Source organism: Purpureocillium takamizusanense, chromosome 5 (assembly GCF_022605165.1).
Source record: "Purpureocillium takamizusanense chromosome 5, complete sequence".
Taxonomy (NCBI): Eukaryota; Fungi; Ascomycota; class Sordariomycetes; order Hypocreales; family Ophiocordycipitaceae; genus Purpureocillium; species Purpureocillium takamizusanense.
In genome coordinates, this window is record NC_063072.1 from 726,581 (window position 1) to 753,522 (window position 26,942).

The 26,942-nt window shown below is 56.7% G+C and overlaps 10 protein-coding genes across 10 annotated transcripts; 5 read left to right on the forward strand and 5 right to left on the reverse strand.

Annotated features, from left to right (window-relative positions):
• Positions 1-51: 51 nt before the first annotated feature.
• Positions 52-1,545, forward strand: JDV02_005812 (uncharacterized protein; the record flags this gene model as incomplete). Its single annotated transcript, XM_047987134.1, has 3 exons — positions 52-355; positions 450-1,151; positions 1,262-1,545. The coding sequence occupies 3 exons, from the start codon at positions 52-54 to the stop codon at positions 1,543-1,545; spliced, it is 1,290 nt and encodes a 429-aa protein (XP_047843118.1).
• Positions 1,546-1,982: 437 nt separating this feature from the next.
• On the reverse strand, positions 1,983-2,995 carry JDV02_005813 (uncharacterized protein; the record flags this gene model as incomplete). The annotated part of the gene is made up of 5 exons (XM_047987135.1): positions 1,983-2,240; positions 2,346-2,387; positions 2,438-2,497; positions 2,651-2,722; positions 2,822-2,995. The coding sequence occupies 5 exons, from the start codon at positions 2,993-2,995 to the stop codon at positions 1,983-1,985; spliced, it is 606 nt and encodes a 201-aa protein (XP_047843119.1).
• Positions 2,996-5,488: 2,493 nt separating this feature from the next.
• JDV02_005814 (uncharacterized protein) lies at positions 5,489-6,113 on the forward strand (the record flags this gene model as incomplete). Its single annotated transcript, XM_047987136.1, has 3 exons — positions 5,489-5,539; positions 5,611-5,714; positions 5,834-6,113. The coding sequence occupies 3 exons, from the start codon at positions 5,489-5,491 to the stop codon at positions 6,111-6,113; spliced, it is 435 nt and encodes a 144-aa protein (XP_047843120.1).
• Positions 6,114-6,304: 191 nt separating this feature from the next.
• JDV02_005815 (uncharacterized protein) lies at positions 6,305-8,046 on the reverse strand (the record flags this gene model as incomplete). Its single annotated transcript, XM_047987137.1, has 3 exons — positions 6,305-6,441; positions 6,504-7,636; positions 7,721-8,046. The coding sequence occupies 3 exons, from the start codon at positions 8,044-8,046 to the stop codon at positions 6,305-6,307; spliced, it is 1,596 nt and encodes a 531-aa protein (XP_047843121.1).
• Positions 8,047-8,887: 841 nt separating this feature from the next.
• On the forward strand, positions 8,888-9,889 carry JDV02_005816 (uncharacterized protein; the record flags this gene model as incomplete). The annotated part of the gene is made up of 2 exons (XM_047987138.1): positions 8,888-9,306; positions 9,396-9,889. The coding sequence occupies exons 1-2, from the start codon at positions 8,901-8,903 to the stop codon at positions 9,887-9,889; spliced, it is 900 nt and encodes a 299-aa protein (XP_047843122.1). The 5' UTR covers positions 8,888-8,900.
• A 131-nt stretch (positions 9,890-10,020) lies between these two features.
• JDV02_005817 (Gentisate 1,2-dioxygenase) lies at positions 10,021-11,322 on the reverse strand. The gene is made up of 3 exons (XM_047987139.1): positions 10,979-11,322; positions 10,549-10,861; positions 10,021-10,433 (listed from the first exon to the last, which is right to left on the reverse strand). Exons 1-3 carry the CDS (start codon positions 11,205-11,207, stop codon positions 10,022-10,024), a joined length of 954 nt encoding a protein of 317 aa, XP_047843123.1. The 5' UTR covers positions 11,208-11,322; the 3' UTR covers position 10,021.
• Positions 11,323-15,449: 4,127 nt separating this feature from the next.
• On the forward strand, positions 15,450-17,098 carry JDV02_005818 (uncharacterized protein; the record flags this gene model as incomplete). Its single annotated transcript, XM_047987140.1, has 3 exons — positions 15,450-15,552; positions 15,620-15,785; positions 15,867-17,098. 3 exons carry the CDS (start codon positions 15,450-15,452, stop codon positions 16,645-16,647), a joined length of 1,050 nt encoding a protein of 349 aa, XP_047843124.1. The 3' UTR covers positions 16,648-17,098.
• On the reverse strand, positions 16,222-19,364 carry RAD7 (UV-damaged DNA-binding protein rad7). Its single transcript, XM_047987141.1, has 5 exons — positions 19,155-19,364; positions 19,028-19,099; positions 18,944-18,971; positions 16,926-18,886; positions 16,222-16,867 (listed from the first exon to the last, which is right to left on the reverse strand). Coding segments are annotated over exons 1-4 (1,833 nt in total). The 5' UTR covers positions 19,157-19,364; the 3' UTR covers positions 16,222-16,867; positions 16,926-17,155.
• A 255-nt stretch (positions 19,365-19,619) lies between these two features.
• Positions 19,620-23,789, forward strand: RAD16 (DNA repair protein rad16). The gene is made up of 3 exons (XM_047987142.1): positions 19,620-20,065; positions 20,120-23,066; positions 23,122-23,789. The coding sequence occupies exons 1-3, from the start codon at positions 20,005-20,007 to the stop codon at positions 23,348-23,350; spliced, it is 3,237 nt and encodes a 1,078-aa protein (XP_047843126.1). The 5' UTR covers positions 19,620-20,004; the 3' UTR covers positions 23,351-23,789.
• A 723-nt stretch (positions 23,790-24,512) lies between these two features.
• On the reverse strand, positions 24,513-26,638 carry EFB1 (Translation elongation factor 1 beta). Its single transcript, XM_047987143.1, has 4 exons — positions 26,271-26,638; positions 26,000-26,039; positions 25,371-25,753; positions 24,513-25,285 (listed from the first exon to the last, which is right to left on the reverse strand). Exons 1-4 carry the CDS (start codon positions 26,308-26,310, stop codon positions 25,056-25,058), a joined length of 693 nt encoding a protein of 230 aa, XP_047843127.1. The 5' UTR covers positions 26,311-26,638; the 3' UTR covers positions 24,513-25,055.
• Between the last annotated feature and the right edge of the window lie 304 nt (positions 26,639-26,942).

Sequence of the window (26,942 nt, forward strand, 5' to 3'; positions counted from 1 at the left end):
AAGACTCAGCCAATATATTTATTTATATATATACATATACATATATGCGCAATGAAGGCCCTCGTCTTCGAGACGGCAACCCGCACCGCCTCGGTCAAGGAGGTGCCCCGCCCCGTGCCGGGCCCCGGCGAGGTGCTCGTGCGCGTGCACGCCGTGGCCCTCAACCCCGTCGACCAGATTCACTTTGCGGGGCCCATCGCCGCGCAGACCGAGCGCGTCATGGGCACCGACTTTGCGGGCGTCGTGGTCGACTGCGGGCCTGCCACCGCGAGCTCAAGCGAGCACGAGAACGGAGACAGGGACGAGGACGCGAGGACCGTGGAGGGGGCGCGCGTCGCTGGGTTTGTTCAAGGAGGTGAGTCGAGGCAGCAGACAGACAACGGAGGCAGCAGCGGCGGTCCTTGAAAAGGGGGGAGCAGAACGCTGACACGGGCGTCCTATACTCATAGCTTCATCTGCCAACGACAGGCCCGGTGCGTTCGCCGAATACGTGGTTGCGCCGTATGACCTCCTCTGGACGATCCCCGAGGGGCTCTCCTTTGAGGAGGCGTCCACCATCAGCATGTGCGGCCTCACCGCCGCGCAGGCCCTGTTCCCTCGCTTCGGACTGCCCAGCACCTTTTCCAGCTCCTCCCCCTCTCCATCCCTCTCGGAGCTCCTCCCTCAACACGCAACCCCAGTGCCAAACAACGACTCGTCATCGCTATCGTCAGCATCGTCAGCATCACCCATCAGCATCTTCATATACGGCGCCTCCACCTCCCTCGGCATGTTCGCCGCACAGCTCGCGCACGTCGCCGCCCGCGCGTCCGGCCGACCTCTGCGCCTCATCGGCGCGGCGAGCGTGTCCCGCCACGGCACGTTGCGGGCGGCGCCGTATGGGTACGACGTGCTGGTGGACTACCGCGACGCGTACTGGGTGGACAAAGTGCGCGCGGCGACGCCGGGTAGTAGGGGCGTGGACTACGCGCTCGATGCCATCTCGGAACGGGATACGGTGGCGAGGGTGCACGACACGCTGGCCGAGGGCGGCAAGTATCATGTCTTTCGTGGGCCCGAGGGGGGCAAGTATGATACCAAGGGGTTGGCGGTCCAGCCGGTGTATGGTGCGGTGTGGGAGGGTTTGGGCGTGGAGATTGACTATGGTGGCGGTAAGTCCTCTACATTACTATCTCCCCCTTGTCTATCCCTTTCCTTTCTCCTCCCTCTCCTCTACGGGAGACGATATATGGCGCCTAACGAAATACCCTTCCTCACACAGGCCTCATCTTCCCGGCCAGCCCCGAGGCGAGACGCTTTGCCGTCGACTTTTTCCGGTTTCTGAGCTCGGGCGCCAAGGCAGGCGAACAGGTGAAGCTGCACCCGAATCCGGTGCGCAGGATGCCCGGTGGGCTGGAGCGCATCGTGCCGGATGGCTTTGCCCTACTGTCCGGCCTGGTGTCGGAGCGGGGGCAGGGGCGCGGGCTGCCACGGCGGGACGAGGAAGGGGAGAAGGAGTACATGCGGCCGATTAGCGGCGAGAAGTTGGTTTATGCCATTGCGTGAGCTGCGGTACTAGCCAGGAGTGTCGTTGGCGACGTCAGAAGGGGCGACAGAGACGTCTTGTTATCGGGGGTCCCGTCTCGTCAGTTATAATGTCAGGCACTTAAAGACGTCAGTTGGAGGTCCGGGCGGGCAACGTCTGGCACCTTTTAAACTTGGCGGTCTGCTGAAAATATCCTTAGTTATGGCGGCGTGTGAAGGCCATCTCAATTGATTTTGATAAGACGGCAACACATCTCGGTGCTTAAAATATTGTTTTTAAAGTTCAATATAGAAGCATGGTGAGACGGATGCATAACACCCACCTTATCATCGACTTCTAGTGCTACTCCTAATGATGGGCTATATACACCCATTCCTCGCGCTGAGTGAGCAGTGAGGTTTCTCGTCCATACATGTATACATGCGAGGCACCTACACGCCCCATCATCCGGCCTGTCTCAATTTTGGGTCGGAAAGTTGACCCGATACTTCACCGCGCAGTCCCTCATAGTTTCGAAATGCTTCATGTCAACTTCTTGATCCTTCGCCTTCGGCTTTGGTTCATCGCCGCATGAAGCTTTAGCATCGCAGGAATGGACGAGTTCCCTAGTTTCGTCTTTAGAAAGACCACTTTCTTTGAGAAACTCGAGCAGCTGAAGTGTGGCGTTGCGGGTGCTCTCCGCCTTCTCGTAGCAGAAGAACCGCGTCGGCAATGACTGATTCATACATCTGTTAGTCACCCGCGAGGAAGTCAGTGACATCTGGGGCGAGCAGCGATCCGTGCTCCCTTCGATGCCAAATATGGCAAAGGTACTACTCACCTCCCACTGCTTCTTAACGCTAGTCTTGTAGCAAAGGTGGCACTTGATCCGTGTTAGCAGATTGACGCTGAAAGGCTCGAGTCTTGACTTACACCATCCGCGCGGCCCTTACAAGCCTCTTCGAGACGAACCCATCCGTCTCCCAATGGGGTCTAGTAGTCACAGAATTATTAGCCTCCATGCTTTTTTTTTTTGGAGCTTTCGCTTCGTCATGACTGAGTGCGACAACAGCTCAAGTAGCATCTGTGAGCCCTCTTAAAAGCAAAAAGGATGCCTGTCCATGGGTCGCGCGTGGGTACTCCTACGGTTGTTTTATCAGGGGCGACGTCAACATCCTGAGCGTTGCACACCAAGAGGCCCTCGGCGTGACTTGTTGCCTATAGTCCAAGATGTCAGCGGGACACATTCAAGTCACATAAGCACATGTAACCCGTAGTGAGTAGCTACACCGGCCAGGCTGAGAAGAGGGTACTTACCTCAGACTTCTTGCAAAACTTGTATTCATTTCTGCCAGAACTATCTTTGAAGTTGGCCCAAGCTTGCTGCGTGCTCATCTCCCAAAGTTCGTTGGAAGGCTTCTCGGAAGAGTCTTGGGCAGAGCCGAGGGTGAAGGCAAGAGCCAAAGTGAGGGTAGAGAGGGAAGCCTTCATCTTGAAAACGTGTTGCCTTTCAATAGTGTTTCGTGAGACTCGACGGGGAATAGTGTGATCAATACGATGCGATATATGGAATGCGTTAGGAGACGGACACAGAATGAAACGTAGGAGAGATGGGAGTGATTTATATCTAGACGAGGGGCCAAGAAGGGCTTCTCCTTTTCATGTTGTTGTTCAAGGCCTCAACTGCGATTATGATTGCGCCTACTAGCGTGTTGGACAAGACGCGTGTGGCACCATGTTGAACACTGAAGCATGGGCTTTACTGACTTTGTTGGGCTCTCCGCTGTCCAAAGTAATGCGCATGATTATTGCTGGATTTAAGAAACCATGCACACGCCGTGTATTCACGTCTAGTTGCTTGGAGGCAAAGGCCTTGCCATATCTCCTAGGGCATGTGGGAGTTGCCGAACATTACTAAGGTCGCATCTGCCAAGGCCCCGTACGCACATGAGACCGTATTTAGGTGCCAGCTGTGACCTGCGTAGTATAATTTAGTTCGCATAGACCCTACCTCCCCGCCGCCAAGAGCAACTATCGACGTCTGCCTTCTGTTGCGTCAATTGAGCAAAAGTGTACCGGCACGCTAGTGCCCAAGTTATCATGCTTTTCTTATGTTGTGACATCTTCTCCCCATCAGCCTGACGACTTGACTCGAGTTCGCGCGCTAGCATGGCGCGGCATAAATTTCATCGGCAACTATTCTCGGCGAACTTCCACGGCGTCTATGCACCAGACCCCATCCCTTGGTGGGGCCCCTATGAAATGGCAGCCCGACTGTAGCTTCGGCCTCGTTTATATGAAGCGAATATAATCATCGCATTGAATGGATGTTGCCTTTTCCCTGTTTTGGACTTGCAAACCTCGGCCGCACCACACCACCAGGGCGAATATCACCGATAAATCGACGACGGTATTACAAGCACGTGCCATTCTGGACCTAGGACGGCTCGGGGCGCGTCAATACTCGCATGCCGTTTGCCGCTATTGCGGTCGACTCGACTTTAACTTGGACAGGGTGCTAGGGCTTGTCTTTACAGTCACCGTGAGATATCAGGCAACCCTTGCCGGCTGAGTGGTCATAAATAGCGGGTCCAGTCTGAAGAAACGCAGGTATTGTCATGCAGTTCAAGTCGGTTTCTCCCAGCGCGGTCGTCTGGTGAGCGACGATGACGAAGATGGCATCGACAGCCGAGCTTCCGTCCGAGGAGTTTTCGAAACGGCGAGTCGTCACAGACACGGCTGTCATCTGATCCGCGGGTGACGATCTCGCCCCTTCTAGGTCAAGCCGACCCGTGGCATCAGCGGGGCTCCCGTTTTGTGAACAGGTAGGCATTTATTGGCGTCTGGTCTCGCAGGGAGTCGGTGTCCTCTGGCTGGCAATGTACCTCTTGTGCCTAACTGTTCAAAAGGCCTATCATATCTCACCCTTTTGCCCAAGGTCCCTGCGAGGTACCCAAGAAAGGAAGGAGGTTCAGGCGGCTTGAACTCTGCTGGCAGCTTGCCGCAGACGGGAAAAAGTCCTGATCATATCATGGTCACATACATGTATCTACTGACAGCGTAGGTTGCGAAGACTCAAGCCAGATACATACGAAAGATGGACCATTGTTACAAGCATTGTATCTGCGCAAGCCGCTGAGATCTCGGTTACGGCACCTTCAAATGTACATATATATTATAGCATTGTTGTTTCGTTTACGTGCATGCTTGCGGCGGGCTGAACTGAGCTGCGGGTGGCTCAACTGTCGGTCCGCGGTGGTGACATTGGCGGCATGTTTTTCAATTGATTGCACATAGGGGCAGGCGGTCTCATCTCAACTCTACAACCAGACGTGAAAGTAGGGGTACACATACATCTGTATCGGACAACGGCCGTAGTGCCTATGGTCTGCGGATGCTTCCGGGAGTAACGGTGATGTCCCGGCAATCATGTTGCATATTCCTCGAGCAAGTTGAGCTGCGCCATGTCAAGAAACTGAGCTGAAGACCACCCGCCTTTAAGACACCCGCCACTGTCGCATTTGATTACATGAACGAAGAACGCACAGTTGCAACGTATGAGACTACGCGAACATAAGCACGGCAAAATGTGTGTTCGTGTCAGCTAGCCACTGTCCACAACGTAAGGACCACAACCGGCTCAGTAAAGCAAGCAGTTCGTCTCAGAGAGAACAATTCTCCACGAGTGCAACGTCGAGCCCAGCTGAATATATCACTTTTCCCCTGAACCACAGACCCGTGTCACACTGGACCTCTACGATGCATGCTACGCGCGGCTAAAACCCTGTACCGGGCGTTACACAGCAATGTAATGATAGCTTCAATGATTGATTCTTAGAGCGCTGCCGCAAGGATTGAGGGGACCGTATAAGAAGACCTTAAGCTGGAACAATGAAAGTTAACGGTTTGCTGCAGAGTACTTATGCCAGCTCATCAGAGATACTCGGGTAGTTCGCAGCACAGGCCAATACCAATCCATTCAAGATGATGTTCAACAAGAGCCTGTTTGCCGTCGCGACACTTGTCGCCGCTGCCGTTTGTGCCCCCTTTTTCGGCGTCTTAGGACTAGACTGCTAGCATCCCGCAGCAGCTGACAATACAAGCAGACCGCAGACTATTGCTGCGGGACCAACATCGGCAGGTTCGCCATCACGCAGAACTGGGCCAACGCTGCAATGAACGCAGGAGGGACTACACCTGGCAAGTCCGGGTATGTATATACAAAATCGAAACCCCCCTTCCTTCATCCCCCCTTTCCCGAAAACCCACACGCTACGCGCACAAGAAAAAATCGCGAGGCTGAAACACAAGGCACGCACGCACGTATAGGGATCCCCATGAATTTGGCGGCCAGTCGGGCGACGGCGCGCAGCTCAAGTTCTACGGCGCCGACTTGCGGTGCAACGAGCAGAAACCCAAGCTGTTCGAGTTCCCCGTCATGAAGGATGGGTCCTTCTACGACAAGAACGTGAAGCACGGCTACATCGGGACGCCTGCCCGCGTCGTCTACCTCCAGGACGGGAAGACGCTGTGCGGCGTCATGACCCACTTCATCGAGGATCGCAACACCCATCAGGGCAGCGGTCCCTTTCGCGTGTGCGACAAATAAGGCACGGGACGTATGATGGTCGCCTTACGTCTGGATGGTGTCTCTAAGTGAAGGAGAGGGACTCGAGGTGGGGGAAAAAGTTGTGGCTATAAAATTCATGTTCAGCAGGTTTATACTTCTTCAAAGGGGCTTTATATTTTACAATCAAGCTCGTCTTTGTTATGCTTTATGTATCCAAGTACTCGAAAATGTCACAAGGGCGTTAATTTCAAGTACAACTGGTTCCCCACAGGTCTGGCCGAGTATCCATCCGTCTGCTCCACGCCGGTATCGTCGACGACCGCTGTTGCGAAGTTGGCATATATCACTGCTGTGACAAGCTTCATCTCTGCGCATAGGTTAGCGCCCGAACACGATTATTCAGATTTCCGAGAGCGTGGTCAAGAGTACCGTTCCATGCAAAGTTGGAGCCAATGCACATTCTGCCTCCGCTCCCAAAGGCCCAGAACTGCCGGCTCATTTCTCTGCGATGCGCGTCCGTGGCGGAGCCGGCCACCAGCCACCGGGTATGGTCCCAGCGCCTCGGGTCGGGATACACCCTCTCGTCGAGATGCAGAGTGTGCGCGAGGGCGGCGATCCGGACCCCTCCAGGGAGCTCGTAGCCACCGATGCTACACGACGGGTACGGCGTCTCCCGCGGCTGCGGGCCCGGAATTGGGGCGTGGAGGCGGAGAGTCTCCATGACGACGGCGTGTAGGATGGGCAGGTTGTCCAGGGCCCTGGCGTCGGGGAGACACGCCGGGTCGGTGTCTGCTGCTGCCAGTGAGGGTTCCAGGGCCAGAATCTCTACCCGAAGCTGGCGCTGCAGATCCTGGTTCTGAGACAGCCTCCAAGCAAGACAGGTAAGCACAATGCCGGCTGTTTCGTGACCTGCCAGGACTTGATCCAGTATTTCGCTGGCAACGGAGGAGTCTCGTTGGCGAATCGTCGTCTCATAGAGGAGCGAAGCGTCGCCCTCTGCGCGTTCTTCCTTGTCGATTCCTGCGTGAAGGGCCTTGAAGACGACGGGCTCATACTCCGGCAGTGCCGCTGTGGAGCCCGTGGAAGAAAGGTACTCGAGCGTCTTGTCACATATTTGCTTGTTCCAGTCTCTAAGCTCTGCATTCGCCCTATCCACAAACGTCGGATACAGCCTGACGCCGAACTTTGCGCACAGCGACGTCAGGCCCGGCATCTCCTGCGGCCAAAAGTGGTGATGGTGTCTCGAGAGGTAGAGCCGCAGCCAGTGGTCTCTGTAGGCCTTGTCCTCGAGGAAGTTGGTGCTGTTTTGTATGCCAAAGATGTACGCGGATATGAGGTCCATGGTCGTGGCCATGAAGATGGACTGCACCTCCGTGCCGCCCGCGGCCCCCCTTGCGGCCTCGCGTCTGAGCAAAGGGAGGAGCCTGCCGAGGAGGACTATCCGGCTCTGGGCCTTGGCTGGCCGGGACGCCTGAATATACGACTTGGAGTAGACGTTGGACATCATGCGCTTCCTGCGGGAATGTTCCTTGGAGCCAAGCGTTGAGAAGATGCAAGGCACGCTACATGTAACCACCGGTGTGAGCATTCGTAGCCGCCAGAAATCACATCTTGGAGAGGCCAGGTCAGTAACAAGCAATACATACCCATAGTTGTTGAACCGCTGGTACCACGGCGCCTTCTCGTACCCGCCTTGATAGACGGCCCGCATGGCTTCCACGCCGTCGACGCTGACCGTGTTGGGCGCGACGCGGACGACCTGCCCGTGGCGGAAGTGGGCATCGTACAGCGTCTTGTTCTCGACGCCCTTCTTCCTCGCGCGCAGGATCCAGAAATCGGAGACGGCGCATGACCAGTGCGGGGTGGGAAGGCGCGCAAGAGGCGAGAAGAAGACGGGATGCAAGACGTAGGCGTAGAGGAGATACACGGCTAAAGCTGCGGCGCCGAGACCAATGACGGTTATGGCTGCCATTTTAAGGCGGCAATGGAGTTGTAAATACAACGTGTGCGGATATCATTGATCGGTGAGCGGGTTTGACGATACGACATGGTTTAAATAGTAGTTTGTCGGTTGGGTGAGTGTCGGGAAAGTCTAATCATGGTCGGCCGACTATGCCCGATACATCTGCTGCTAGCCTAGCAGCAGCACGGAGAGCCTATTCCAACAATCGAGTGGCGGCAAGGCATAAACGGGTTGTTGGAGACTCAGAGGAGGGGAAGAGACCCTGCTGCTGCCTCCGCGTCGCCAAGCAGTGTGGGAACACGAATGAAGAAAACAACTAGAGGCTCTTTGCGCCTTCTCGTAGTAGTACTGCCAAGACGAATTAAACCCAACACTTTCGTGAATCATGATGAATGTGTTGACGATGTGCGTGAGCTTAGCATCCACGCCCTCCGTTGACAAGTGCGTGCCCTTGCGGTTTGACGGAGCCAGCTCGGAGAGGAGATGAATATTCATAAAGGTAGCATAGATGGCGGAGGTCTGCCCGTCGCGAAAAAGAGCATTGCTATTCATATAGCCGCCTTACAGTACGTTCCCTCAGACCTCAATGGCTGCGCCGGGTCCGGCGGCTGCCGTTCGATTGAGACATCGGCGTGCGAATGGCTGGCGTGGCATTGCGGCAAGATGTGACGTGACGTGACGCTGGGCGATTAGAGGCGGCTGTATGAATAGAGAAATGCGGCTGTATAAATAGCAATGCTCCTGTATAAATGCCTGATGGATAGTCACCAACACATTTGATGAGCATCGACCATCACATCACACATGCGCATCCTCACAACATAATCCGCTCCCCTCGTCCATCTCCTCTCGTTCCTCGAGCCATGGTGTCCTCCATCTCTCTCGGCCTATCCGACCCCGACGACTGCAAGTCAGAGGTTGACATCGCCAACACCCTCCAGGACCTCGTCAACGGCGCGACCGACTCTGCGTCCGGCGCGCGGGACATTGACAAGGTCGTCGTCGACGAGTGCCGCCAGACGGACAATCCCAGGCCGTCGGGGTGGCAAAGGTACCTCTGGGATTGTCTGGGCAAGGCCGCCATGGCCGTGCCCGCCGACCATCCTGGCCAGGACCGCCTCGTCGAGCTCTTGCGGGAGCTCCAGCGCCTTCCGCGGCATGAGGTCCCGGAGAAGGTCGGCGACGAGCTCTTCCACAAGGAGCTTTGGGTTTTGGCGCCCGAGAACAAATACGACGGCTTCGAGCAGCAGCTGTGGGAGCTCGATCAAGGTAAGTAATAAGGGCTTGGATATAACCGCCGCGCATGTCAATATCTCCTTCTTCACGACCTAACCTCGGGGACACGACACGGCAACAAGGCACATTCACGGCCACGCAGCAAGTCGAGCGCTCCGAAGCCATCGCCGCGTCCTACGTCAACTTCTCCGCCTTCCTCGCCCGCCTGCTCGCCGGCGCCGTCGTCGAGGCGACGCGCCTCAGCGCGCTCATCCGGCCCTCGCCCTTCGCCACGGTCAACCCGCTCACGAGCGCGGCGTACGCGGACGCCTCCGAGGCGGCGCGGCACTACGAGCCGTGGGCGTCGGCGGCCGCGCAGTGGATTCTGCGCGCGGCCGACGCCCTGCACGAGATGTGCGAGGGGGAGACGCTCATCGAGATTGGCAGGCAGAAGTGGACGCCGGCGCTGTGGGACGGGTGGAAGTCGCGGTTCGCCGCCGTGGCCAAGACGGAGCAGTTTGGCGGCAGGGCGCGCGAGCTGGCGTCCGCGGCGCTGGAGAGGATGGCTGAGGCGGAGAGCAAGGGCGTCACGACGAATGTGGGCGACAAGTTTGGCTTCATGTCCTTGAAGGAGTGAGTGATGGACGACTGTACTGAGCGGATAGACTCGTAGATGGCAAAACCGTCAGATCGTGGTACAAACATCAGACAACGAACGCACTAAACGTCGATCCTGATCCAAGCAAGCATCGGATTCTTCCCCGTGCCCTCATGTTTTCGACTGCCGCAGGCCCAAGGCATCCAAGAACGGCCCGTCATGCATCCCCACGAGATACGCCTGCTCCGTCTCCGAACTATTCACATGCACCACCTTGGACCACGCCGGCACCGCAAACGTGTCGCGCGACGTCCACTCGAGCCGAAGCGTCTCACCACCGCTCGCCGCCTCGACCATGCTGAAGCCCTGACCCGCGTAGCAGTGGTAGACAAAGGACCGTATGTCCTGCGTCGCCGTCGTCGCCGTGCCGGGCCCGATGCGCTCGGCTTGCGCGCCCAGCGTCCTCGCGAGAGGCTCGCCCGCGACGTCGCGGTAGTGATATACGGCGTGGTCGCCAGTCTGGGCATCCAGTGCTTTCTGTGTATCGGACCAAGGGTGGCGCCATTCCGATGCTTCAACGGGTCTGCGTAAATGCGCACGCACCTCGACTTATCAGCCGCCTATGCTGTGCTGTGCTCCCTTGATTACGCACCAGACATATACAACCAAGCCGAATATTGAACGCATGGAGAACTCACTGGCTCGGATATCGTTTCTCGCCATATCCCTCGGCGAAATTCACCCTGGCATACGTGAAAAGCGGCAGGTCCAAGACGTCGAGCCACACAACCGGTCTCTCGCTTTCGTTGCCGTGATCGTGCCAACGCCAGGCGGGCGTGACGACGACATCCCCGCGCCTCAGCGGCAGCTTCTGACCCTCGACGGCCGTGAAGCCCTCGCCGTCAATGATGAAGCGGAACGCTGACGCCACGTGTCGATGTGCCGGGGCCGTCTCTCCCGGGTTGACGAGCTGCAGCCCGGCGTAGATGGTGTCTGTAGTGCAAGGGGCTTCTGCATCCGGGCACGTTTTCATCATCAGAGACCACACAGCTCAGGGGGGGGGCAAGTTTGTTTTTCGATTTGAGCCTCGGAAGAGACAGACCCCCTACCAGTGTGTGCGAGACGTACTCATACTTGGGTTCACGAGCATCAAAACCCGGCGCTCGGCCTTGTCCTCGGGGACAATCTCGCCCGCCTTTGCAAGGCTGGGGAAGACTTCACTGTACTCCCACATATGCGGCTCCGCCACGGGCTTTGGTAGTGCCGGCACCAGCAAGCTCATCTGCGACCACAGCGGCTCGAGATGCTTCGGAGGAAGCGTCTTGAGGTATTCGCCCGTCTCTGCATCCGTAGCCATGACCGCTGTGAGAAAGTTGCTCGGGTCGACTGAGTGTGTCACCAGGCACCTTCAACGTATATAGTGTTGTGTTGTGAGAAATGGAGTCTTGATCATATCAGAACCAGCACATTTGCGTTGGTCAAGAACCAGACAGACTGGCCACGGGGACCGAGCTCGCTGAACGAAGCCCCGCATTGCACAACAGGCTCGGATGACGATGCAATACCCAACACCGGACCAAGGACAGAGGAACTCACCACCCTATTGGTCTATTGTACCTTGGGAGCATGAAGGTGGTGTCATTGGCAGCAATGGCACAAGGCCAACCAACCATGCCGACCAGATCAGCACCAGACGTCATTACTTCGTACATGGTCTCAGCAAAACCTCAATACGCCTCAGACAGCCTCCATATGTCGGGTCTCATCACCACACGCAAGCAGGGAAGACGCCGTATATGCCACATCTTGTGACCAGCGTTCTCTCATTGAGCGATCCTACTAGCATGATGATTCTTGCGCTACACTCTTAATACAGCTTCCTGTCAAACGAGCAAACAAACAATTATGTAGGTCACTCATCGTTCTGCATCTCGTCGTGACACGAATCGCGGTGTCCTGGGGAGGTCTTTTATCGTCACACAAGGCGAAGAGCTCACTGAAGGACCGAGCCAAACAAATCCCAGCAGCATTCTTATTTCAGGCCACGAATAAATCAAAACTATTGCTCTGCTCAACCACTGCAGTCATTACATCGATGGCCAACGGGCTGCTTTCGATCTACGTATTACCTTTGCGGTGCCAAGGGACGGTGACCTGTCATTCCTCGTCGAGAACGATCTTCTGCCAGCGCCGCTGTATACTGTAGTATGTGCATTTTCTCGCCGGATCAACAATCTTGAGCACTTTCCACAGGTCTTTTCGGGTCATACAATGAGGAGCAGACTTACGTTACCCAGAGGCAGTGCAGTGCTCGCTCACCCGCTCTGCTCCGCCACACTTGACCCTTCACAGCCCGCATGTGTCACAGGCGACGCTGCTCTTCTGCTCCTTGGGCCGTCCAAGGAGGACACCTGGGCTGAAGCGGGGGCGCCGTCTCCGCTGCGGACACCATGATCCGCATCCATGACAATCTGGCCCGAACCGCAGTTCAATGACGGCCCCCGTGCGGGCCCGTTGGGTGGTGTCGGGAGTCGGAAGGCGGCATTGGCATTGCCTTGCCCTTGGGACTACATGTACCCGCGGGGACGCCACAGGGGCAGCACCGCGATACAAGAGAGGCGGCGGTTGGAAGTCCAGGGACGCATCTCGCAGAGGTCTCGTCTCAAGGTCCAGCTTGCCTCGGGAGAGCAGCGGGATGGGATGGGTGAGGGAATTGGAGAGTTGGGTCCAGCTGGGTCCAGCTGGGTCCATCTCCAAGGGAACATGACTTTGTGGGATGTTGTGGTCCACGTACAGGGGCGTTACGTTTCTCGGTAGTTTGGTTCACGGACAGCCATGTCCTACCTGCCATTGCCATATTCGACGGAGCACATGGATCGTTCCTGGAGGTGTTTCCGTCTCTTCCAATCTCGCGAGTTCCAAATGCCGAACGGCTCGGAAACGGGACGTTTCTGATTGGCAGGGCGGCTATTCAAAACTTGATAGCCTGCGCGTACTTGTTGCTTGCTATGTTCATGTTGCGCCGTTCTCGTTGGCGCTGGAAACTTGGCGACACTCCAAAGCGCTCTCATGAGAGCTCATGTTCCCATCCTCCAGTAAACCCTAGCTTTGAACGAGAACACTTTGCGTGTGCGATTCAAGACATCAATGCCCTAGCAGGGATTTCACGTTTGGCCAATGCTGTAAACGGACTTCTTTCCCGTCTCGTCGAAAAGTCCATCCACCTAAGTCTGGTGCCGGACATACAGGGGCGGTCAAGTCATGGAACGGGAACTACTCCACGGCGGCAATTGACCGTATAGTCGCACCAGGAAGCTACCCCCGCATTGCAGTTATAGTCCGGACGGTTTATTACTGTAGGGAACAATGGAGCTGCCCCCTGGGGTTAGCGATATTGATTGCTCCCGTCCCAACATCCCAGCCGGTCCACGTGCATATCAGGGCCTGGATCATTGATGGTTATGGACGAAGACAACAGACAGTTGAGGTTTCATCAATAAGAGTTGCCGTAAGCCTTCCTCCCACCGGCGATACGAGAATAAAAACGAATTTCTGGCCCGCAGACTCGCTCCGTTTGCTCAGTATTGAGCAGTTTATTGAACTGGCTGGGGCCGGCGGACAGCACGTCTCAATGACAGGGTCTCTGTTACACACATGGGGTTCATGGAGTGCGGCTTCGCCACCGCAGATTCTGCATGCAGCAGCATGTCGGCGGAATCCAACCCCTGCCAAGCCATTACGCAGCAGGCGGTACCCTAGAAGTGCCCCTGGCTAAACATCTTTTGGGCTTGCATGTGAGCAGACCGCTTGCGTTTGGCGGACTCTCGGTGACGATAGACCCGTCAACAGAGTCGCGGATCACCATCAATGCTGGGTTGAGGGACAGAAATTGGTCTGCGTTCCATGACGGTAGCAAGGGGCGGAGCATTCTGTTTTTTTTTTTTTTTTCTGATCCCAGCTCATCGTCCGGCAGCCTCATCGTGGCGCGAACGTGACCTCAACGGACAACATGATCCGGCCAACGGCATATAAGACTACACGTACGAAGTTCTCGCAACGACTTCAGGGCCACGCCCATACTTCTCACTTCGGTCGGCGGGCGGCCACCCCCAGCCCATATCAGTGCCCGTGCGGGGCGCCAGTCGCCAAACTTCATCTTGATCTGGACATCAATCTCCGCCAGCGCGGACGCACGTCGGGGCATTGATCTCCTTCCCCCCACGCACACAGCCTCCAGGATTCAATGTCCAGGAACCTCCATATATGCGCCAAGACAATGGAGAACCCACGGCCGCGGCTCGATCAACAGTTGTCAACTCCCCCACACCTGTCCCCCCGGCCTGTCATCTGCTGCTCGGACCTCTTTTCCCCGTTATTCATCAATTCATTACGGCGGCAATACGACGCAGTATGTGCCTTCGACTCTAATCCGTCCCACGGGCCGGTGGCTCAACGTCGCTTGCCATGCTTGGCGTCGTCAAGTTTTTGTGAGCCTTTGTCCTCCATTTGGGCTTCCTCCATCTGTTGTTACTTAGCGAATGCATACTTGCCGCAAGTCTGCAACATGGCGCAAACGCACTGGGCAGTCAGTCCCACAGCTGTCCAGCCACGTCCATGCCCGCCCGCCCGCGGCAGAAGAGAGTCGCCAAACAGTTGCCTCCAGCCCTCCAGTCCTCCCCTTGGTGGACTCGTAACCCTTCCCGCGCGCGAGTCGAGAGGGTCCCGTCGTCGTGTGGCTCGTGTCCCCCCTTTTGGGTCATCTATCCGCGAACCGTTCCCATGGCCCGACGACATGCGCCGACTGGAGCGGCCCCAGCCAGGCCGCGGCTCATCGGTACTTGAGTCGTGAGTTTTGACTCCTGACTCCTGACCCCACGGGTTGTTTGGCCCACCGATGCCACGCTGACGACTCACGGGTGCTCGAGCCGCGGCTGTATTGCTCCATGTTCCATACGTACGTGCGTACGTACGTACGTACGAAGACGACGCTGCTGCTGCTGCTGCTGCTGCTGTTCCTCGTCGTCGTCCTCGCAGGGAAACCAGCGCTGCCCGCGTGCTACACAGGCGGTGGTGGTGCACTGCACTGCGTACAGTTAACGACCCCGATGCCCCCAGTCCATCCATCAATATCCGCCCGTCCGCCCGCCCGCTCGCGCGCATGGTAGTGAGCGGGGGCGAGGGTTTGATCGGACGCGGAGTTGATACTACCCAGAAGCTGCTCCATGTGTGCGGACATGGTCACTTGACCGCACACACACGATGCTGCTTCATTGCCTTTTACCGACCCCGGGACGAGCTTGGCGGTAAACGAGTATACAGCAGGTCGACCAAAGACGGCCCCCCTCTGATTACTGTCCGCCCGCCCGACAACCATGCTGCTGGCGGGCTACGGCAGAGGACGTCACGGACACATATAAAGGCATCGCGGCGCGTCGTCCCCGATGAGCTGTTCCATCACGCCAAGCCGGCAGAGCGCGCAGTTATTTCTCTTTCAACTCACACCTCGTGAGCTGCTCCGCCTGTCCTTGACGCCCAGGCGTGGCTGCCGCTTCAAAGCAGCAGTTTTTGAGTCTCAAAACCCAGGAAGAAGACTCTCAAGATGAAAGCCACATATCTCCTCGCCGTGGCCTCGGCGGCCGTCATGGCCAAGCCCATGAAGCTTAGCAAAGACTCCATGGTCGTTCACAACCTGGAACAAAGACGTAGGCCGCATCTGTTGCTCAGGACAATGATCATGTTTTATGGTGTCAGCTCTGATCGCGTACTTAGACTCAATAACGCAAATGGAGCTTGATAATTTCAGGATCTACTCCGAGTACACTGCCGCCGCGTACTGCAACGTGGGCCGCAAGCCTGGCGACCGCATCAAGTGCGGCGGCGGCACCACCTGTGCCGGCGTAGAAGCCAACAACGCCACCATCTCGTCCACGTTTGTGTATGTCCCCCTTTCCCTTGACCATCCCACCGCTCGTTCGAGTTGAGCGCACCCTCAAAGCTGACACCCATTTTCCCCCAGCGGCCGCTTGACCGGAGCCGGGGCCATCATCGCGCTCGACCACACCCGCCGCGAGATCATCCTGGCCTTCCGCGGCAGCGACAACATCCGCAACTGGATCACCAACTTCGTCTTCGCCCGCGAGGACTGCGACCTCGTCGCCAACTGCAAGGTCCACAGCGGCTTCCGCAAGGCCTGGCAGGAGATTGCCGACGCCACCACCCACGGACTCGAAGCAGCCACGCGTGCTTGCTCCTCCTCCTCCTCCTCCCCACACGGCAACGACGACTACAAGGTCGTCATCGCAGGGTACTCGCTCGGCGGCGCCGTCGCCACCCTCGCGGCCGCCCACCTGCGCCGCGCGGGGCTCGTCGCCGACGTCTTCACCTTTGGTTCGCCGCGCGTCGGCAACGACGCCTTCGCCAACTTCGTCACCAGCCAGCCCGGCGGCCGCTCGTGGCGCGTCACCCACCGCGACGACCCCGTGCCCCGGCTGGGCCCCATGTTTCTCGGCTACCGCCACATCTCGCCCGAGTACTGGCTCGCGGGGGGCGGCGTGGACCAGACGGACTATCCCGTCGGCGCCGTGCGCCGCTGCGACGGCATCGCCAACACGGAGTGCAATGCCGGGACGTTTGGCCTCAACATCTTCTCTCATCTCTACTACCTTACCCACATGATTGGCTGTGCCAAGTTCCCTCAACCTTGGAAACGAGACTCTCAGGGCGTCTCGGATGAGGAGCTGGAGCAGCGTCTCACTCTGTGGAGCCAGTGGGATCAGAACTTGGTCAAGGGCGCTTGATGGGCGCGAGGCCCCCGGGCTGTCGCATCGTTCGGCAGGTAAACATCCAAGGGTCTGGGACACGGCCAGCCGGCGCATAATGAATACAACTACCGTATGCACCTCACCGTACAGAGTTTCAAGTGGCCCACTGGCAGCGAGGAGTGCTGGCTTGGCCAGCCAGCTCGGAAACCACGACAACCAGCATAACTTCGACGAGAGAATGGCAGCTGATTTCTCTCTTGAGGCAAATGGGTGTCAGAGACTCTACTTCCTACGGCGGGGCGCAAGTCACTTGCCTTGGTGTATACGGTACTCCGATCGCATGTCGCATGGCTTTCATCGACCTCCTCATGTTACAAACACGTAGCCCATTCCTTTAGTATACTGGCGTCGGCATCGGATAACTGTACATAGCCTTCAGAAACGTCATGTGGCACTTGCCCATTCGCGCCGAACTCCGTGTAGTTGCTCTGACCAGGCTCTAAACGCCGGGAGAGACAGCAGCAATCCATCTTGTACATGCTCATTATTCCGTTCCCTCGGTAATCATGCCTTGCGCATTAGGTACCCCCACCATGATTACTCCGCGTGGTACACGAACGTCCCTCACCTTCATGCACCCAAACACATTGATCTCCTTGATCTTGGGACAGGCCCGGAAGACGCACCCCAGGATGAAGTCCGTCACCTCCTCACAGAAACTGATTTCGAGCTTTTTCAGCTCGGGATAATGAGCCTTTTCATCAAAGGCCTCCTCGAACGCTTCTCGTGAGATATGTCGGCACGCGTGGACATTCAGATGCTCAAGCCTGGATCCAGAATGCGCCATCAAGGCCTTGAATCCGTCACTGCACAGGCCAATCCCATCGTCATTGTGGCGTGGTCGGGTCGAATCGACGTGCCGGCACTTTTGCAGGTCCAGAAACTGGAGTGGCGGGTTTGCCCAGTTTGTAAACAGGTCCGCGAATCCCTTGTCGGTCATATGCTCGCTCTCGGTAATGCGCAACTTTGCGAGGGAGTGGCAGTGTTCGTGGATGGCTTCCAGGACCCTGTCGTCCGCGTCGGGGACAATCTTCAACGACAGGGTGCGGAGAGTCCCGCCCACCTTGGAGAGGGCTCGAGTGATGGACTCGGGAGCTGTCCGGTTCTGCAATTGGAGGCCAAGGTGCTGTAAGGATGATAGTTCGCCAATTGCTTCCACTCCCTTGTCAGTCATTTTTTGGTTGTTTTCGACCTTCAGGCGCTGTAGGTTGGGGCAGTATTTTGCGATAGTGACGATGCTGTCGTCGCCGAAGTGCTTGTCCGTGTAATAGACTTGGAGGCCCCTGAGGTTCTGGCCTTTGGCGGCCAAAAACTCGTGCCACTTCTCCTCACTGAGCAAGTTCGCGCCATGTAGGTAGAAGCTCTCAAGGGACGTGTTTCGGGAGAGCACATAGTCCATCACCTCATCTTTGAACTGAATTGCCGCCCGCGCTTTGAATCGCTTCAGATTCGGGGCAACCTGGAAGATGCTGATGAAATCCTGTTCTCCCAGTCTCGCGCCGTCGTAGATGTGCACCGTCTCTGTCAACGGCTGCGCGAAGAGAGGCAGCGTCTCAGATTTCAGCAGTCTGCGCTTAGAGAATATCCGAGCAATTTTGTCAACGAGATGTTCCGGCAAGTCGCCCAGGCTGTCTGCCAGATCGACATTCTTGGCAAGGGTCTGGACGCAGAGCGTCGCGAGACTCTTGGTCCCGACATCTCCGTCGAGGATGCGGCTGGCCATGGCCCGGCGCGAGCCGACTCCACCGGCCTGCTTCCGGGGCTTCTTCTTGGGCTGTCCTTGCTTCTCCTTGGCAAGCTCCTTGCCACATGGCGCGCACAGCAACCCGCCATCAGGACCAGCCAGCGAGTACGGCGTGACTGTGAACCGCTTGCTGCAAATGGCACAGTTCTCAATCTGACCGGGAAGCGGGGCATGATGCGCTTCAAAGATAGCCCGTGCAATCTCGTCGTCGTCATCCGAATCGTAAGCGTTCTTCTTGCGCTTCTTAAACGCTTTGCTCGCCTTGATCTTCTCTATCGCTTTAGCCTCCTCGGCCTTCTTCTTGGATTTTTGTTCGTCGTTTTCGACGCGGCTTGCGCGTCGCCGGCCGCTGCTGCTGGACTCAGCAACAGTGACCGTCAGCTGCTCGCCATTCTGCTCTGCTTGAGACAGGGCCTGCTGTCGGCGATGTTCGGCTTCATCCCTGATCTGACGTGCTGAGATGTTGTGCGACTATGGTCCACGTCAGTATCCCACAGGCCGTGATAAAAGCACTCGGCCATCACTTACGGCGAGAAAGTCTGTCAACGCCGACTGCCTGATGTCGGAACGTCAGCCAAAGAGCACGTTGCATGAGACACTATAATCACTTACGGTCCCGTTATGTTCCTAGTCGGCCGTGTATTCTGGCCTTGCCGCTGATTTTGGTCCTGATTCTGTCGGGCCCTAAAGTCTCTCTGTCAATTCCGTTACCTGGTAGCCGTGGGGCGGTTTGGCTTACATGGTTCACAACGCGCACCAGAGAGGGCTGGTGGAGTGGCAAAAGTCGGCACAAGATCAATGACGATCATCAACAAGACAAAAGAAGATTCCCGACGAGAGGTTGGTGTCGGTGAGGTCGCACGGAGGCGCAGAGTCGCTGGAATGTCGAGCCCTGCAAATGACGACAATGACTGCAGGAAAAAGCGGCGGGTGGCGTTTGATCGGGTTGAGACGCACGCCTGGGCGGCGTGTCTCATTGACTCGCGGAGCAACCACGCTATCACGTGAGGAGCTGAGAAATTTAATGAGGCTCTGCGCGCACTGTCCGAATGCACAACGCCACACGCAATTAACGTGCACGGTGGGTCGCGGACCCAGTGCGCGTTGCTGACTCGACGGCCTCTTACCGTCGCCCAACGTCGCGCACGTGCTTTCGTGTTAAGTGAAAACGCGGGTGTCGCCCTTCGTCCTACAAGCACTGTGAATTGGCGCCGTCAGGCACGACAAGGGGAAAAGAAGTCAGTCACCCGGTGGCAATCCTTTCATCCTCACGTCCGCCAGCTCCTTCACAGCTGTTTGTCCCCTGGCCATCCGTCGCCTCTATCGACAAAAAGAGGTGGTGTTGCCCATCTCACGTCTCTCTTTACCAGTCGAGCCTGTACCGAGAGAGCAATTGGCCTCTCCGGCACCCGCTACAGGGGTCTTTACTGAGAGGCATCCGCTACCTTGCATCACGGGCGGCGGTTCTGCGTGCCAAAGGGCCTTTCCCCTCTCCTTCAATTTCTAGGAACATCATTTTCTCGCCCAAGCATCAAACAGATTTCCGAGCCAAGTCACGCATCACTGTCCGACAGTGATTGGCAATCACGATGCGCCCTCGTCGCCACTCCACCCTCAGTGGCGCTGCTACGCCAGCATCAGCGGCCCCTGGTATGGCACATCCTCCCACTTTGCATCCCGTTCCTGCCGCTCATTCAGACCAAGCAGCGACTTTAAGTGGCCGTACCACCCGCTCAGGCTCTATCAGAGCGGCAGCCGCAGGAGACGGGTCCGACGCCATGGATATTTCCAAGGACCCCACGCCTTCCACCAGGAGGCCAAGAGGCAGGCCCTCCAAGGCCTCGCTTCTAGCCGAATCCGCCGTGGCATCGCCTTCAACTGCAGAAGTCGCGTCTTCCAGCAGCAAACGGCCCCGTGGCCGGCCCAGCAAAGCGTCCATCAGTAGCGAATCCGCCTCCTCGGTGCCTACGCCGCGCGACGCCTCGACTGACAGCGAGTACTCAACTCCAGCCACTAGCAAGGTTCCTACACCTGCCGCGTCCGAGAACAGCACGAAGCCGTCGGGATCCTCGCTTGAAGTACGCATTCCGACAAAGTCGCGTCTGGCCGCCTCAAATAGCGAACGTGCATTACGCACTAGCGTCTATGCAATGAAGGCACCTCCAAAGCAAGGCCCTACCATCATTTCAGACTCGGACGATGAGGACTTCTCGGACAATTCCCTGGGGGCGCAGGCTGCACGTCGCCTACAACGCGAAGAGTATGCCAAAGCAGATGCTGGCCATCTACCAATACCCGGCCCTGCCCGTCGAACCAGTCGTGCTTCTAACTCTGGAGCCTCGACCAAGGTGCCACTGCCCACCCGCGCAGCCCCGAAACGCGCACGCGCTTCTACAGGATCTTCCACTCAGCAGGCTCCACCGGTCAAGAAGGCAAAGGTCATTCCAGACTCTGATGAACTCTCCAGTCCTGACTTCGATATGGATGCGGAAATCGCTGCGGGCGCCGCTTTAGAGTCTGACGGGTTACTCTTCACCGGAGACACAACTGATGAAGACGACGATTATGATGATGGCAGCGACGATGAGCCCTTGATGTCTGCAAAGCAGAGGGGCAAACAGCCGGTCAAGCCACGCGCGGCCGTGACCAAGGCCAAGCCCTCTACCAAAACCCCTGCCACACAAAAGCTCGCCGGATCGTCAAGTCAGCGTGCCTTTGTTGTGCACGATTCAGACTCCGACCCTGGTATTGATGAGCCTCTTGACTCCGACTACGATACTTTGCCGGCTCCTCTCGATGCGGGCGTCACTTCTGAATCAGCTGTCTCGTCCGGCTTGAGTTCTGCGGTCACTAGTGATGACGAGACCAGCGGCCGTCTCGAGAACCTTAGGCAAATTGCGACGCAGCGCCGCGGATACAGGCGAGGTAACAACCGACGCCTCAAGAAGGAGCGCAACCGTTTAGAAACGCATCACCCTGAGCTGTCTACCATGTGGACTCATTTGGAAAGCATGCCGGTTTTGAAGGCAGGCATGATTGCACAACCTTCAAGTATCTCACGACAGCTCAAGCCGTTCCAGCTTGAAGGCGTCGCTTGGATGAAGGAAATGGAGAAGACCGAGTGGAGGGGGGGTCTGCTGGGCGATGAAATGGGCCTCGGCAAGACGATTCAGGCCGTCAGTCTCATCATGTCCGACTACCCCGCCAAACAGCCATCACTCGTTCTTGTTCCACCTGTTGCGCTCATGCAATGGCAGTCCGAGATCAAGTCTTACACCGACGGAACCCTCAAAACGTTTGTTTTCCACGGCACTAACCAAAAGGCCAAAAGCATTACCGTCAAAGAGCTCAAGCAATACGATGTCATCATGATGTCGTATAACAGCCTCGAATCCATGTATCGCAAACAGGAACGCGGGTTCAAGCGCAAGAACGGAATCCACAAGGAGCAAAGCGTGATTCATTCCATTCATTTCCATCGAATTATTCTGGACGAGGCGCACTGCATCAAGACACGCACAACGATGACCGCCAAGGCGTGCTTTGCACTCAAGACCAGTTACCGCTGGTGCCTGACTGGAACCCCCCTCCAGAACCGTATCGGAGAGTTCTTTTCACTGATTCGATTTTTGAACATCAAACCGTTCGCCTCGTATCTATGCAAGCAGTGCCCTTGCTCATCGCTGGAGTGGACCATGAACGATAACAATCGTTGCAACCACTGCAACCATGCCGGCATGCAGCATGTGTCGGTCTTCAACCAGGAACTCTTGAACCCCATTCAAAAGTTTGGCAACCTTGGGCCTGGACGCGAAGCTTTCCGAAAGTTGCGACTCATGACGGACCGTATCATGCTGCGACGGCTGAAGAAGGATCACACCAACTCCATGGAGCTTCCGGTCAAGGAGATTTATGTCGACAGACAGTTCTTTGGCGAGGAGGAAAACGACTTTGCCAACAGCATCATGACGAACGGTCAACGAAAGTTCGACACGTACGTCGCGCAGGGTGTTCTTTTGAACAATTACGCCAACATCTTTGGCCTGATCATGCAGATGCGTCAGGTTGCTGACCATCCGGACTTGATCTTGAAGAAGAACGCCGAAGGCGGTCAGAACGTCATGGTCTGCTGCATTTGTGATGAACCGGCCGAAGACACGGTGCGGAGCCGTTGCAAGCACGACTTTTGCCGAGCCTGCGTCGCTAGCTACGTACGGTCAACAGATGAACCAGACTGTCCCCGCTGCCACATCCCGCTGGCCATCGATCTGGAGCAGCCGGAAATTGAGCAGGACGAAACCCTCGTGAAGAAGAACTCCATCATCAACCGCATCAAGATGGAGAATTGGACGTCGTCGTCAAAGATCGAGCTGCTCGTGCACCAGCTCCATCAGTTGCGGTCTGACAATGCGACTCACAAGTCCATCATCTTCTCGCAATTCACCACCATGCTGCAGCTCATCGAGTGGCGTCTACGCCGTGCCGGCATCACGACTGTCATGCTGGACGGTAGCATGACGCCGGCTCAGCGCCAAGCATCCATCGAGCACTTCATGAACAATGTGGACGTAGAGTGCTTCCTCGTGTCGCTCAAGGCGGGCGGCGTGGCCCTCAACCTGACCGAGGCCTCGCGCGTCTTCATTGTCGATCCGTAAGTTTTAGCTCATGATACCACGCGCAAGGTGGCACGCTGACCAGCTCTTTAGATGGTGGAACCCAGCGGCCGAGTGGCAATCTGCTGACCGGTGCCATCGTATCGGTCAGACACGGCCCTGCACTATCACACGACTATGCATTGAGGACTCGGTCGAGAGTCGCATGGTCCTGATCCAGGAGAAGAAAACCAACATGATTCATTCCACAGTTAACGGCGACGACAAGGCCATGGACTCTCTCAGCCCAGAGGACATGCAGTTTCTCTTCCGCGGATCATGAGTATTTGGGCATGCCACTCCCACGTGGCTCTACGCATATCTGGCGTGGACTGGCAAATTTATAATCTGCGTTGCATTCTATTTTTCTTCGGCGCTTTCTGGCGGTTCAGTGAGCGAGCGACTGCGGGACAAAACAAGCATGGAGTCTTGAGGACATTTGGAGCGGCATTGTGGTCGCGAAGCGTGCATGTGCCGTCGAACTAGCGGCCGCATTTTCACTCAGCAGCGCCTGCACTATCATCTCGGCCTAGCCTGGGCTGGGTTCTTGTTGTGGCGAGGAGATCAACAGTATACGGGGGACGTTATACGGGGAAATCACGCACAGCATATAGCTTACCACCACGGCGGCCCTGCCATATTCAGGCTTTGGGTCTGCGGATCGAGTACTAGTGCTACTACATGAAAACGAGTTTAATACTATACGAAAACGGAGCCAGCTGGCATAGATATACATGTACTCATCGCCAGGATCCACTACCTGTATGCGGGCCCTGTTCTACTCTGCTCTCCTCTCGTCCCATATCGGCTCCGTCGCACTCACGCTCTGTCGATGGGCGAACCGTACCTGACGACGTCGCGTTTCCGGCTGCCAGCTACCTCCAAGTGTTAGTGCCTCCAAACCTTTCACTACCACCACTGCTACCTTGGTAGTTACTCACTTACTAGGTACTACCTAGGATGCTTTTATTTTACTTACATAGGTATATCTTACGCGCCTTTGCCTTTCCATACCTTGCTATACGACTACTGCCACCAAGTATCAAGCAACTGCTATCTTGTCACGACATACCTACCTACCTACCTACCCTGCACCAGGCTTTAGTCGAGCTTACAATATGTGACCAGGCAATGATTGGCTTATATCCTGCCTTGTATGCGCCGCTAAAATACCCCGGGAGGAGGGCGGGGCGGTTGAACGAGGCGCGTTACGTCTACGTATGTATGTGAATAGTATGGGCTGTGACGGGGGTAGGTAAGTAGGTAGGTAGGCAGAGAGTTAGCATCAAGGATCGTTCGCTCATGTTAGTGGTGATGGCTGCTGCATAACCTTGGAGAGATGCCCACTAGATTAGAAAAAAAAAGAAATACATTTACGACCGAGGGCAACAGGCAGGCATGACCCCCCGAATTCTTTCACTCGCGGTATAACTACTACAAGGAAGAGGAGAAAAGAGTCGGTCGTATTCACGGGGAGAGGCAGATGAGACTTGCGCGCAAACCAGCGACTCAGCCAGCCTATTAGCCGTTACTCTTCACTTGACAGAAGCCGCCACGCAATCGTTTCGAATCGCATAGGCCACTACCACCGGCACTATGAGCCCCTCTCGCTCGGGTTTCAATCATCAATAACATGCACAAGAGGAGGCAGAAGCGGAACTGGGAGACCTTCCGTATAGACAAACGAACAAAAGGGGGAGACAGTAGAGGGGCGACAAGGGAGAGCATACGTCATTCCTGCTTTCTCTTTTCGCGAATCTCGTCTTTATACCTCCCCGCCTTTTGTCCTTTCCTCTACCTTGCAGAAGCCATGTCCCTCTTTTTTCACAATGATGCGTCTTTTCCTCCATTAATCGTGACATCAAGTCGAGAGAAACCCTCTCATGGCGGCGATCGTTTCATCATCTTTGCGGGGTGGGTTGGGGCGTAAAAGTTCTCTTTTTTGTGTTTCAAAATGCTTAGGGATGCGACGACGTGCAAACGCTAGCTTACAGCTTCTGCATGGCGGCGATATCGGTGGACTGGACGTAGTCCTCGAACTCCTGGATCTCCTCCTGGAGCTCATCCAGGGAGATCTTCTCGTCCTCGACAACCAGGTTGATCTGCAGCTTCTTGATGCCGAAGCCGAGAGGGACCAGCTTGGAGGCACCCCAGACCAGGCCGTCCTTCTCGATGCTACGGACGGAGGACTCGAGCTCGCCCATGTCGGTCTCGTCATCTGTAGGGGGTCCGCCGTCAGCAGGCTGTTTCGAGCGCACTAGATTTTTCATGTGCGGGTTGGGCAAGGTAGATGAATGGCTTACCCCAGGGCTTGACGTCCATGGTGACAATGGACTTGGCGGCGATCTTGGGCTTAGCGGCCTTCTTCTCGCGGTAAGCAGCCAGGCGCTCCTCGCGGATACGGACGGCCTCGGCATCCTCCTCCTCGTCGTCACTGCCGAACAGGTCGACGTCGTCGTCGTCATCGGCGGCGGTGGCAGGGGCCTTGGCGGGGTTCAGGGTGACCTCGGCCTCGGTGGGGCCATAGACGGTGTAGGGCTTGGTGGCATCGCCGGACAGGCTGCTGAACTCATCCTCGTAGGTGGCGATGTGCTTGTACCAGCGGGCGGCGTGGGGGTACTTGTCGGCGTCGGGGGCGGACTTGAGGGCCTTGAAGCAGGCGACGTCGGCCTGGCTGGCGTTGTAGCTGTGGAGAGGCAATCGACGTCAGCTGTGTGTGTTCCAACGATATGAGACGATGCGACGAAATGGGAGCGGGCGGCTCGGATGGCAGCGTTGGGCAAACATCCACAAGGAACTCGGTCTCGGTGGTAGGAGACGGCGGTGTAGGTGCGTGCAACCCGGCCCAAAGCGCGGGGCAGCCAGCACAGAAAATTCGCAGCTGCGCTTTCACGACAACGGTCGGCGGGACAGAGGGGGAGGAGCTTCGTACCCAGTGATGTAGGAGCGGGTGACCAGCCAGTTGTTCAGGACTGCAAAGAACCACAACAGTCAGCACAAGAGAAACATTTTCGTGGTGTCGGGGGGCCGAGAAAGCATCAGGTCGAGGGCATCTTTGCCCGATTGCGACCAGCCCAGTGTGGTGCGGGCACCGACACCAGCACCACCAAACAAAACGGGCGGGCGGCGGGCGACCAGGGCGAAGAAAAAAAAACGGCGAGGCGGGGTGGACAAGGCGGGGGGGAACGGCAGGGAGAACTCACGGCCAAGGCCAGCATCAGTGAGAAAATCGGTGAAACCCATTGTGACGAATGTGCGTGCGTTTGTGTGATTATATCGTGTCGTCGCGCTGCGTCGAAGAATTCGGCCGGGAGACGGAAGTTGGAGACTGAAGTGGGAGGGGGGGGAAGGGGAGAAAAAAGGAGGGGAGTTGTTTACGGTGGCCCAAGTCGTGGTAGAGTCAGTCCTCTCTGGAGGGGTATCCTGAAGAGATTGCACGGCGGGAAAAAAAGGTGGCGGAATTGTTGGATGGGAGAGACCCCGCGCCACAGCCCTAGCGCGGGGGCCTGAGGCAGACAAAATTCTTTTTTTCCTTGCAGGCCGGCGGGTGGGAGGCTGACAGGCAGAGCAGTCAACCAGCAGTGTTGATTAGTTCCCTGCTGACCAGTGCAAGCAAGATTGACAGCGGGCTCAGTCTTTGGCAGCAGAGCGCTGCATCAAGGGAAAATTTGAAGAATATTTAACAATGCCTCTCACCAGTATTAAATAGCCCAGCTGCCTTGTCCACGTGCCCAGAGAGCTATATACAGTTTTCGTTCAATTATATAGTAGAAGGACCTTGCCCCGAGTGGGCAGTGTGGCGGTGGTGGTGGTGGTTGTGGTGACGTCCGTGGTGGGTGGTGGTGGTTCCTGGACGGCCACAGTTTGCCTCACAA

Coding starts and splice junctions, on each gene's coding strand:
- JDV02_005817 (XM_047987139.1), bottom strand. CDS start 11,207: ATGGCTACGGATGCAGAGACGGGCGAATACCTCAAGACGCTTCCTCCG. Junction 10,862..10,978: donor GCTCGTGAACCCAAGTATGA/GTACGTCTCGCA, acceptor GCCCGGATGCAG/AAGCCCCTTGCACTACAGAC. Junction 10,434..10,548: donor GAGAAACGATATCCGAGCCA/GTGAGTTCTCCA, acceptor GCATTTACGCAG/ACCCGTTGAAGCATCGGAAT.
- RAD7 (XM_047987141.1), bottom strand. Junction 18,972..19,027: donor ACTAGGAACATAACGGGACC/GTAAGTGATTAT, acceptor TTCCGACATCAG/GCAGTCGGCGTTGACAGACT. Junction 18,887..18,943: donor CGTTGACAGACTTTCTCGCC/GTAAGTGATGGC, acceptor CGTGGACCATAG/TCGCACAACATCTCAGCACG.
- RAD16 (XM_047987142.1), top strand. CDS start 20,005: ATGCGCCCTCGTCGCCACTCCACCCTCAGTGGCGCTGCTACGCCAGCA. Junction 20,066..20,119: donor GCCAGCATCAGCGGCCCCTG/GTATGGCACATC, acceptor ATTCAGACCAAG/CAGCGACTTTAAGTGGCCGT. Junction 23,067..23,121: donor CGCGTCTTCATTGTCGATCC/GTAAGTTTTAGC, acceptor CCAGCTCTTTAG/ATGGTGGAACCCAGCGGCCG.
- EFB1 (XM_047987143.1), bottom strand. CDS start 26,310: ATGGGTTTCACCGATTTTCTCACTGATGCTGGCCTTGGCC. Junction 26,040..26,270: donor CACTGATGCTGGCCTTGGCC/GTGAGTTCTCCC, acceptor GGTTCTTTGCAG/TCCTGAACAACTGGCTGGTC. Junction 25,286..25,370: donor CATGGACGTCAAGCCCTGGG/GTAAGCCATTCA, acceptor GACCCCCTACAG/ATGACGAGACCGACATGGGC.